This window comes from Aptenodytes patagonicus, chromosome 10 (assembly GCF_965638725.1).
Source record: "Aptenodytes patagonicus chromosome 10, bAptPat1.pri.cur, whole genome shotgun sequence".
Lineage (NCBI taxonomy): Eukaryota > Metazoa > Chordata > Aves > Sphenisciformes > Spheniscidae > Aptenodytes > Aptenodytes patagonicus.
Window position 1 is genome coordinate 8,449,555 of NC_134958.1, and position 12,106 is coordinate 8,461,660.

At 46.0% G+C, this 12,106-nt stretch overlaps 1 protein-coding gene across 11 annotated transcripts in view; it reads left to right on the forward strand.

Moving 5' to 3' along the window:
- The window catches only part of CHD2 (chromodomain helicase DNA binding protein 2), a 91,591-nt gene that overhangs the window by 49,046 nt on the left and 30,439 nt on the right, over positions 1 to 12,106 (forward strand). For 10 of the 11 annotated variants that reach the window (XM_076347976.1, XM_076347973.1, XM_076347974.1 and 7 more), the window contains 5 exons: positions 389 to 596; positions 3,394 to 3,480; positions 9,848 to 9,909; positions 11,285 to 11,407; positions 11,739 to 11,888. In XM_076347976.1, the coding sequence (XP_076204091.1) occupies positions 389 to 596; positions 3,394 to 3,480; positions 9,848 to 9,909; positions 11,285 to 11,407; positions 11,739 to 11,888 (630 nt within the window). Of the gene's footprint in view, positions 1 to 388; positions 597 to 3,393; positions 3,481 to 4,368; positions 4,657 to 9,847; positions 9,910 to 11,284; positions 11,408 to 11,738; positions 11,889 to 12,106 lie in introns of those variants that run through there. The other variant, XM_076347982.1, reaches the window with a different exon arrangement.

The following is a 12,106-nucleotide window of genomic DNA, read 5'->3' on the forward strand; positions in this document are numbered from 1 at the left end:
GGGCACTCCAGCTCCCAATATATCTTATTCTTGCTTGCTCTGAGCAAGCCAGATCCTCCCTGGAGGACCTATGCTGCTGGTATTGCTAATGCTTCTCTTCATGGTACCGCCACTCTTCTTGTTTTGGCTGATGAGCAGGAGATACTACTTACAGTGATTTGGAGCCTGCACTCTTGCCCATGTGTTCAGTGCCTGTCCTGGGAAGGAATTGTTTCTGCTTCAGTATGCCAGTGCAGAGTGTCCGTTTGGGACAATGCGGTTCACGCTTGCGTTTAGGCTATTCCAAGCCTATTATTGTAGCTTGGGCTTGGCTCAGGTTTGCTTGCTGCGTTATTTGAAAGCTGTGACAGTACAGTTAAATTGTAATCTCTTCTTTCTCTACCATCAGTCACTCAGCATCCGAAGAAGCCTCTGGCTCTGACTCTGCAAGCCAGTCTGAAAGTGAGCAGGGCAGCGAGTCAAACAGCAGCTCGGAGTCCTCTGAAAGTCAGTCTGAATCAGAAAGTGAATCAACGGGTTCGAAATCCCAGCAGACCCCTCCTGAAACCAAAGAAAAACCGGCCTCTAAGAAGGAAAGGATAGCAGATGTTAAAAAGGTATTGCCCCTGCTGCTCTGCATAGCCATGTTACCCTTGTACCCACCACGAAAAGGCAGAAAGCAGGACCTTAACGAAGCTGTCTTCAACTTCCCTACCACTTTGCATGTTGACCAAACAGCCTCTGACCTCTGGTGTCCCCACGTCACTCGTTGGCTGTTTGGTCTGTGTGCTTGTGCCCTGCTGGTGTCATCCTTGTGAGCAGGAGCTTGTGCGTTTGATGGGACAACCCTTTGGGCACCACATAGGTAGCGATGGGGCTGACTGGTGCGAATAAGGGGCAGGCGCCTGTCATCAATACACGACCCTGTCATTTCATCCTCTCCCCCCGTCTTTCCACTCCTCTCTCCTGTCTCTCCTCTCCCTCAGAAGTAGTAAAGCTTCCCTATGTGATATATAATCAGGAGAATGCTTGTCTAGGATTTGGGCCACTTTGGTTTGTTTCCATCACTATCTTCCTCTTTGAAAAAAGTAAAGGAAAAAAAAAAAGAGGAGGAGGAAAAAAAAGCTATTTAACTTTTATTATTTATTATGTCCAGAACAGTGGTTCTTGTGGTTTTTTCTACAGCTTCCTAGCTACCCCCAGCAATACCCCCCTCAAATAACCAGGTTTGCCCTCCACCTGTTGCTGCACAGGAGGAAAGGGGATTGCAGGTGTTTAATGCATGTGGTGTCCCTCTGGTTGGTGAGCTGCTGCCCAGTGCAGAAGCTGTGCCTTGGATACCTGCTTTACCCGAGGAATGGAGGCACCTGAGTAACACAGTGTGGTGTGAGGTGAGAAAGAGGAGCCCAAATACCCATTTGGAGACAGGAACTCGTTGAACTGAGTTTACTTGGAAAGAGGAAAATCAGGTTAGGTCAGTTATTTTTTTGTTTCTTTGTGGTGTGTAACTATCCTGTTCTTCTTAGCTGTGGCTTGCACTTTGCGCAGCTTGCTCATGAGAGTGAGTTTTATGAAGAAAGTCGCTATGTATGTAAAGACTGAGAAGGACAGTGCTTGCAGCCTGCGCTCCCCATCTACCTGCAAGGGAGAAGTGAAGGATTTTGTTACCAGCTTCTCCCTCTCGCAAATCTCTAGGCTGTTGGCTCAGGTGGTGGCCAAATCTCCTGTGTTTAGACTGGCAAGGAAGGATGCGTTCATAAGGCAGTTGTGGTAACACAGTATTCAAATTTCTGTTATGTTGTTGATAAGTGGGGACTGAAGGAAGTTTTCCTCTGTGGGCTTCTAAGAGCATGTCCCTAACAATAAACATTAAAATTATCCTATGAGGGAGCACATTCATATGCACGGTGATAATTAGCATGGATGAAACACAAAGATCAGGGCACCCTCTAATAAGAAAGCCTCTCCCTTCCTTAATTTCTCTGTTAATGGGTGTTTTCCTTAGCTAGGTCTAACCTAGGCGTGTTGCTACCTGTTCCGCTTGAATAACCAATGCAATTAATTATTATATTATTGTTTATTTTGTATTTCTGTCTAGATACACCCATGAAGGTGAGGTTAATTTGCGTTAGGTGCTATTCAGATTTGTCACAGGAGTCGATCCCTCATCCAACAACTCTGCCATTTAAAAGATGAAAGGACAAGTTCTTCAGATGGTTTGAGGAGTATTTTGAGTTTTTCTTTCATGTGAATTTATCTCTGTACTTGTATGCCCAACAGGTACACACCTTCACAATCTGTCTGTTGCAGTGTTATCCCATTACTCCTTTAACAGTAGCAGAAAAATTGCTGGGCTGCAGCCTTGTATTCATCACGCGCTCAAACCCAAGTCGCTGCTGCATCTGGCAGTGTATTTTGATTTCCTTTACCTGCCAGTGGCTTGCAGAGACATTTGAGGACTGGAGGGAGAGAGAAGCAGAAGGAGAATGAATAGGTTTAGAAAACTAAGAGGATAAGCTCTGCTGAGGGAGAGAGGGATCGTTGGTGTAGGTGTTTGAAAGGCATGTTGGTGGTTTGTATCTGCCCTGTAAATCTTCTGGTGTCCTGTGTCACCAACACAGCTCTACACTCATGTCCCTCAGGGCATCAGTTCTTGTGTCCCCCTTCTCCTCCTGTCCATCCAGCAAGAACAAATGCATGCTGTTATACAGTGTCTTAAACTATTTAGGGCCTGGTTACAGCAAATAGAGCACAACCATTCCCAGTAGTCGGCTCTGCACATCCACATGTCCTGCGCTGCCAAACCGCATTCGCATCAGTGCATTCAGGAGAAGAACCGGTAGTCCTGCCACCTTGCCTCGCCAAAGGACAGGGTGCCCTGGTCTGTTTGCCATCCAGGCTGGGCCACACAATTCACTTTGGAAGTTGCTGCTGGCGATGTCTCCTCACCGGGCTTGTCAGGCAGCTGGTGGGGTTTTCCCTATGGAAAGGAATTGTGGTGGAAGCTGTTAGCAACAGTGAATTGTCCCTTTGTGTTGGTACGTCCGTTCATTCCATGTGCAAGGTGTTGCCTCCTTACCTTCAGCACCATTGCTTGCAGAGGCTGGCTATCTCAACGCTCTGTCCTTCAGCGTGAATGAGCTGGAGAGTAATTTGTACCCTGGTGGAAATAAAGGGTACTATAAAGATAATGCTGAGATAAAACATGCTGCTTTAGAGTGTTACCAAATACCCCAAAATAATTATAATCCTTTTCAGCCAGTTTTTTAAAGTGTCCATCTACTGGTTGCTAATTCCCTAATGGTTTTATGTTGATTTTTTTAAAAACAAACAAACATTCACCATCAAACTTCTCTAAAATGTCAGAAATAATTGGGGTGAAGCAGGCCTTCTGATGGTCTGTTTATTTTGCAGATGTGGGAAGAATATCCTGATGTTTATGGGGTTAGGAGGTCAAACCGAAGCAGACAAGAACCATCGCGATTTAATATAAAAGATGAGGTAAGGAAAAAAAAAAAAAGGATGAGGGATTACTGAACATATAAACACAACCAAACCCAAAGAGCAAAGGCAGGTCTCGTCTGCATTGCCTTGTAAACACCGAGTCCTAGCTTGGTGTGTGGATGTTGGAGCTCACAGTTAAGGTCCCAGTCCTGCAGTTGGATCCGCTTGGCCCGAGACCTCTGGAGTCAGCGAGACACTGCGTGGGCTGAGATCTGCATGCACTGATCTGATTGCTGGAATGGGGCGTAATGCAAGTCATGCTCTGCTGTAGAAATGTCCTGGAGAGAATGAGACTGTATAAAAAAACAAAACCAAAACAAAACACAACACAAATCTGAGCAGGAATAAAGGAAACTTCCCAGAAGCACCTCACAACAACAAAACAGTCGTTGCCCATCCCGGAATGGATCACGCTGATAAATGCATTTGTGTGTATTCAGCTTTATGAACCATCACTTTTCTTTGGTTGAATATTGGGGAGTCTTTTATGCTTCAGTTGGAGGTGACAGTGGTCAGAGCCTAGCAGACAAACCTTCTAATTGTTCCTTTTTCAGAACATTGGTTTTTTTCTGAAGATGTGGGAATTAGCTGCCACCTTCATTTGCATCTAACAGGCTTTCTGCATAGAGCTTTTCATCTGCATGTCTTCAGGAAGGTTGAGTAGCTGTAGCAGAGGGGAAAGAAAACTAGAGAGAGGCTTAGACCGAAAGTAGAGCGTGGGGCTTAGACCTAGGTACAAAAACACGTGGTTGGGAATCTGAAGATAAGCAGCCAGATTTTCAGCAGAGCGGAGCCCAGTGGTGCTCTCTGATGGTCAGGCTATTTGTGCTTCGCCGCCGAAATGTGTGTTTGGATGCTCAAGGGGTCCAAGTCGCGCGGCAAACACAGGTCTCTGGCTCCTTGCTCTGATACGTTATCGTTGAGCCTTGCGGCACCCCCAGTGTCACCACCTGCCCCCCCCCAGACTCCTGTGCTGGATGTCCCGCATAGCAGCAGGTTAAGAAGGGGCTTGGGGCACGTCATTGACTTAGCTTTTGTTTTCCTTTTCAAGTTCGGCAAAGCCCAGGCTCGCTGGCCGCCTCTCTGTGCGATGCCCCGGCATGCACTGTGCTGGCGATGTCACACCCACCACAGACCTCCGCTGCAGACCCGAGTGCCCTGTTAGGGGCTCAGGTAAGTCCCGTCTTTTTTTGTTTTACAATATTACGTGGTTTTGCAAATGTTGTTTTCTTTTTCGATATCTTTATTTCCTACTACTTAAGGTACGATAAAGTTTAAAAAAAAAAAAAAAAAAAAATCCAAGATGTAAAAACTTTGCTATACCACAAAATATTGTAAAAAACAAAAAAAAAGTCCTCCAAATGACCCCACTGCCACCTTCGTGAAACGGAAAGCCAAAATTAACAAAATTGGACCACCCCTTTCCCCCCCTCTCTCCCCAAAGCAACACTGACTGGTCCCCATAGGGCAACTCCCATCTGCAGCAGAGTCCGATGGAGGGTGTGACATTTCAGGAGCACAGTGCTGGGGCCTCGCAAAGAGCAGGAGGAGATGGAAAGTCTTGCTTTTGGAAGACCTAAACACCAAGAGAGAGGAAATAGCATAGCTCGAGCCTGCATGGTGCTGAGCACTCCTTGCTGCTGCTGGAGCTGGCAGAAACCCAAGGCGCTTGACACCTCTTAAGATTGCTTTTTACCTTTACAGGGTTAATCCTGTCACCAGTGACCTGCTCCTGTCGCTTGCTGCTTGGGACTTCCAGCACAGTGTCTAGGAGCTTTTAATTGCCTTCTTCCCTAACACTTCTCTGCGGTATTAGCAAACAGCATTGCCCAGGCAGCGTGGCAGGCTCAGAGTGCAGAACAAGAATCAGCCATCACACCTCCCCGTGTGCTGCCCCGTGACTTGCCCTACTCGGGGGAGATCATGCGTAGGTGGAGGTGGTTCAATCACTAGTCTGTCCTCTGAGACCAGCAGTTTGGGCAGGGTTATTTCTGTGTTAGAAATGATTGCCTTGTGGGAACTGCCCGGAGGCCACCGGGCACGTTGTGTAGGTCTCTGAGCTGCAATCAGAGAGGGTGATAACTTGCGATCAATACTGAGGCACGGGCTGAAAGATCAGGAAGCGAAAGTGTAGTTTTGCATAGGGGTACAGAGCTGCTCAGAGGACTAGAGCTGTCTCCAGGAATAAGAGCACATATGAGTTTTTTAGTAAAAACAGTACTTGCATTTTCTTTGCAGTTAATAAATCAGCTTCAGGTTTCAGCCAGGGGAAGTGAGACATGCAGAGCCAGGTGCCTTTCAGAGTATTCTGGGGCAGTCGAGAAATAAATGTGCCCAAAACAGACACAGTCTTTTTGCTATAAAAAGGATGGTTTGAGATTGGAGTTAGTAATAAATGGCATCTTTTCTGTGAGAGAGAGGCCACAAGTCATGCACCAGAGGTGTTCCCAAAATACAGTTGTTTTTATTATTGAAAAAAATTTCTGCTCATTTGTATTTTGATTAATGCTTTGCCTCGTCTTTGCGGAAAGTTTAAACACTACTGGTATCACTGGGAGAGAGAACTTCAGCAAACAAGAAAACTAACTTGGCAAGCTGAGATTCTCCAGCTTTTCTGGAGCACTAGAGCTTGGCCTCTGTTAAGCCTGAAATGAGCAAATCCTCCCTTTGACTTTAGTCTGAAATATTTCTTGCCTCTGTTTAAGCAAGTCTTCATCTCTCCTACTAGGCAGCACGAGCTCAAGAGGCTCCCCTTGACCATGCCAATGGCCTTGAGTCTCTGCTTCTCCTGCCCTAGGCTAGCAGTGAGGACGCTCGTGGACCATCTGTAGGACCAGAACTTTAAAGCTGCTGCTGCATTGCCCTGCTTGGTGCTGCGTACGCAGCATCATTACGTTTTGTACAGCACTGTTCCACAGCAAAATACAGCATACTTAATCTAGTAAAAGTGTGCGTTTTTTTAAGTGCTGGGAGAGAGAAAGAATAAATTAGATGGGAGGCATCAGTGAGGCATGGAGAGGGAAGGCTGATCCCTTCAGGTGGAGGTGGGGAAAGCAAATTGTAAGAGGCCAGTTCCTAGTCCAGTTGGAAGTAGTGGTGCCAGAATAAGTTGGGCATGTTTATAGTGTTTGGTAGGGGAAAGGGGAACTAGGGAAGGCAAGTCATCTTTCTCCTTGGCCACAGCAGCAGCACCCCGGAGGGGCAGCCTGAGCCCGGCAGAGTTTTGCCAGTGCTGGTACTCAGGCTCTGAGAGTGAGGAGTGTGCACCCAGCATCTCTTGCTGGGTCGACAGAAACCCTGGTGGGGACTGGAAACAGATTTTGTCAGCTTAGCTTGTGACATTCAGGGAGGTGACGTTATTAAAATTCAAGTTGCCTGCGATTTCCCAACCAGTCTGCTTCCTGATGACAATGGGTGTCAGGCTGGAGTGCAGACAGGACCTCGGGTGCGTGCTCTGGACCTGGTGTGCTCCCAGCTCCCTGGTTATCATCTGCACTTCCTTAACCGAGGAATTTACCACCAGCCCGAGCCTGTGGGTTGATGTTGATAACGGGGTGTTACAAGCACAAGCTCTGTTTGTGCTGCAGAGTCCAGGGCAGAGGTGCAAATCTCACCCTTGGGCTGATTTGAGCAAGTCAGCATAGAGTTTTGCAGCTGGGTCCTGAAATGTGGATTTAAGCGGAATTAAGAGGTTGCTAAAATGTGCTTATGCTTTTAAAATAAATTTTATTATTATTTATGTATAAAATGGTAGAAAGCAGCTTTCAGCCAGGGGCTGGAGCCTGGCACCCCAGGGTCAGGATGCCAGGAGGAGCTGGTGAGAAGGAGACACGGGTTGGTGGTAGGCGACGGAGCGGGGAGGAGAGGCTGAGTCACCGGTGACTGCGCGCGGGGCTGCAGGCACGGTGCTTCCCGGCACTTGGGCAGGGAGGATGTGGGAGCACAAGGCAGGCAGATGACTCAGGCTGGGGACTGGCAGTGTCAGAGGAGATAGAGCTGGGCTTGACACATATCCAAAAAAGACAATGGTGTCTTTGAAAAACGTAACTGAAGGCGGCTGAATTGCAGTCACAAGTTACATTTTTCAAGGCAGAAAGAGATGAGGACAAGACGAGTCATTAAGAGATGAGCATCAGCTTTGTAGAGACAGTGACAGAGCAGGGGAAGAGTAGAGGCAGTAGGGAAGTGGACACTAGAAACTTGAAAAACGGGTTTTTGGCAAAGAAGTGGAGTTACTTTCAAAGAACCAAAGGTTGTATTTGGTTTTCTCCAAATGTGATCATCTCTGACGCAGAGCAGAAGAAAAATCCACCTCTCTCTACCTGTGGTTTGCCAAAAGACAACAAAAAGTAAACGTGCATTTAGGGACAGCTCTCGAAAAACATGCCAAAATTGGAGTGGCAAAGCGGCACGCTTCAGAAAGCGTATAAGAGATTAAAAGAGAAAAAGAAAATGAGGACTTTTAAACTTAGCTGTGTCGAAATTGAAATCTGTGGAATGCTTGGCTTATGTTGCAAGGGTAGGCAGAGCTTTCCATGGTGTTTGCCGGTCACTTGCTTCCTGGATGCTTGGTCTATGAGACAGGGATTTCATGCAGGGCCATGAAACAGGTGAATGAACATGTGTTCGTAGTAAGATACAGTGCAAAAGGTGGTGTTGTGTCACATCTAAATCTGACACCAAACCACGATGAAATTCAGCAAAGCTTTTGGTCTAACATGGCATCCAGTATTTCAGTATATTTTAATGGAAACACTGATGCAAGCGAGAAGGAAATTTCTGTTGGTGGAAGGGAAGCTGGAAAATGGAAATAAAGGATACAGAAAGAAAGCAAGAGGGGTGGGCCATGGCTCTCCAGAGCCTCAACTTTTTCATGTTGCAGATCACACCATTTCACAAAATTCTTGTGTGAACAGCTTTCAGTTGTAAGCTTTGCTAGCTGTAGCTAGGAGGGTGGTGGGTGTACCAGGAGATGCAAACTGAAGTACCCGTGGTGATGGACAGACATTACCTAGAGCTAAAGCTGAATACTACAGCAAAAAGCAGTATGAAATGGAAGATTTCCAGTAAGTGTGTAGAGCAAGCAGTCTTGGAGACTACTTCTATCATTTTAATATTCTTTTAGAAATCTCACATTGGTTTCTTCAGTTTTCTCCCTGCCGATTTGTGTTTTCTGGGGCAAGTGTATAAGGCGAAGTCATCTGTTGGTTGAGGGGTGTTATTTGTGTGGTAATCTGTTTCTACGGTTGACTAGTTTTTACGAAAATGGGGTTGTGTACAACCCGCCTAAAGATTTTTTTTTTTTCTGTCTTGGTCTGTAGGAGTTAATGATGCCCACTTTTAAATTAGTACATCAAGTAGTTAGAATATCTCTATATATATTTAGCCAGAGAGACTTCACTGGTGGAGACTGGAGGATTAGGAGGAAGGAAAGTAGCAGGGCATGGCTCTGACCCAGTCAGGTCCTCAGTGACTCAGGAAAGCAAGGACACTCTTGTGATGGGAATATTGTCTTTTTATAAGAATTTCCTTCCTTATAGGAAGTTTCTCTAATGAAGGCAAAGATCATAATGCATTTGTGTGGCTGCGAAAGTTTGTGCAATCACAGAAACTAAGCCTGAATGCCCCCAAATATTGCAGGATTCCTGCTGAAATGGCAAGTATGGGTGCTCATGAAAGTACATTTAGCCACTGCACTTTCAGTTAAAAACCTTGTAAAATAGCTGAGCCTTAGCACTGCGGCAGGCCCTGAAAGTGCTGTCCAGAAAGCACAAAGTCACGCTGCTGCCTGATTCTCGAGCGTCAGGCAGGAGCGATGCTCACCTTGCACCGCAGGCAGAGGTAGCAGCAGCTGAGCTGCCCTCCCTCTCTCTTTCTGGGGTACGTTTTCCCTCCAGCACCAGGCAGCACAAGATTTGGTGGGTTAAATTCACCCCGTGGTTTTGTAATCCATGGGGTATTGCACACACTGCAGGTCTGCCTGGCCACTGCTGAGACAGCATCTGCCAGGTACTGGAGGTTGATGCTGAGGGGTAGGTGGGTTGCAGCCTTGCGCATTCCAAGCTCAGGGACTCCAGAACAGATGTTGTAGTAGAGCTCTCCAGCCTTTCTGCAGAGTTACCTTCTTCGTGCTGAGAGCACAGCGGCATTAACCCTGCAGCCGAGGCGGCGCAGAGGGAACGGTGCCGGGGAGCTGCCCGCTCTTTTGCAGCCCCGTCGCACCAAAGCATCCTTCCAGCGCTGCAGTGAAAGAGCAGTCGAGCTGTGTCTGAGCTCAGACCGCGTGCATGCGTTTCAGTTGTGTCCTTGAGGAGACAGTCCAGAGTGAAGCCTACAACCTGATTCTCTTTCTTTTCAATTAAAGGCAAGTAGTGAATCTGAAAATGAGAGCCCAAAAAGAAGAGGCCAGAAGCAAATGAAAAAAACGTAAGTTTCTAGGGAAAGGGTTTTGAATGGTGGTACTTTGTCTTTTTTTTTATTGTTCAGAACAGTAGTATTGGATTGTTTGATAGGCATTGTCAACATGGAGAGCTTGTAAAAAAAAAAAAAAAAATTAGTATTTCCAGTAATAATACTTTGGATGACTAAAATTGAAGTATGAATATGGATCTACAGATGGATGCAGTTTCCCAACTTTTCTTTTGTTTATGTTTTCCCACTTTGCCTGTGACAGAATCCGAACAAATCGGGTTCACTTTCTGTTGTCAGTCTTTCGCTTCTCCATCAGGTTACTTATTCTCCTTCAGAGATACTTAAAAAACAGTTTAATCCCTGCTCCTCTCTCCTTTTTGATTAATAGAGAATAAAATGCCAGATTATCCTCCTGTATCGTTCATAACCCTCTACTACAACAAAAGACCTTCCATAAAGGATATTTTGGATGTCTGATCACCATAACTGAGTTCACTTACAGTAATATTTTACTGCCTTTTTCCATCTAATAAGTACCTTCTAGTTTTTCCAAACACTGAAGTGAACTGAAGGGAACTACAGGCTGCCTGGTGGAGAAAACTTAAACACAGCCACATGATCCAGCTCTCTCTCTCCTGTTTCATGTCTTTTAATTTTCATTCAGTTGTACACACCAGTGCAGAACAGGATGGAAGGTAATAAAGCACAGGGAGGACTGTGGTAGTATGGACCTTTCCTGGGCAAGGGGAATAATCTCTGTGGACTCCCCACCCCTTGGAGAGAAGAGAGGCTCCTTCAAAGGGCATTTCGGAGCTGCAGCTTTGCTCTGAATTGCTCACAGAGAACCTGCTTCCTTCCACTAATGGTGCAGTGTGATTTGGCTTCACACTTGGAAACCTGATTGCCTGAATTTAGATGGCAGGAGACTTCTTGCTCCATTTTCTGGGCTACAAGGAAATCATGTAACTGTACATGTTGTGGCTCGTACTCCGTAAGTGAAAGTGAGCACTTCTCTTAAGACTTTTCCAGCTCATTTCAGAAATGCAGTAGTGGAAATGAAAAATAAATAAATTAAAGCACTTGCCCACCCAGTTGTGAGATGTACAGCTCTGCCCACAAGCACTGTTGTAGTATGTTAAGAGCCACTCTCACTCAAGATATACTGCCCCTATGTGAACTAAAACCTAGGTGACTAAGGCCTCTTTCTAAAAGCAGAGAATCATGCCATAAAATCCCCCATGCATTTCACTGAACAACCAAGAATGCAGTTTTGAACTTTTTCTCGCAATTATGGCCTGCTAGTATTAACCTAGATGACTTGGATGTCTGCTTAGCCAAGTATTTGTGTGGAAATATGATTGCCCTTCGTGACCTACATTTCTGACCGTAGAAATAAATGGAAAAGAGAGGTCTCTGGTGAAGAAGAGGATGAAGATGGAGGGGAGCAAGGCACCAGTGGAGAGAGTGAGCCTGAACCGAAGAAAGTTAAAGCAAGAAGACCTGCCCAAAGAAGGTAAGGAGCGGTTGGTTCAGTCTGTCTCTTTTTCTGCATATATCTTTTCTGCCTGTGCTGGGTGGAGAGGTAATTTCTATTTGCTGCTAAAGAATGGTTTTCTTCTGCAATATTGCCCTTGTTTACGACCTAGTAAACCTTGGACCTACTTACTCTCTCGTCTGCCCATTTCATGCTCCAGTGAGTGATGCAGTGGTTTCCATGGTAGTTAGAGCAGACTAAATCCCTAGGAGTCTAATATTTGAGATTCATGCTTTCTTAAAGACTTACTAAAAATGGATGTTTACGTAAAACATGCTGTATTATGGCTTTCTATTAATTCTTATTTTAGAACAGTGGCTAAAACCAGTGTTAAAAAGCCTCACAAACCCCAGCGTGGGAAGAAGAGAAAGAAACCGGACTCATCTGAAGATGACGACGATGACGAAGATGATGAGACCCCCAAGAGACAAACTCGACGAAGAGCAGCCAAAAATGTCAGGTATTGAGAAGTGCAGGCTTGCTTGATGATGAGAGCTGGCTGGCTGGGGAAGAGGGAGCACCAGAGGGCCCTGAATCCCTGCGTGATCCTGCAGAGACACCCTGCTCTGCCCTGCAGATAGCCGTTGGCTGAGGTGTGGTGCTTTTGAGAGGTTCATGCTGCGAACATCTGACTTCTCTTTACCTTGTTTTGCCATCTGTAAAGGAGGGAATATTTAC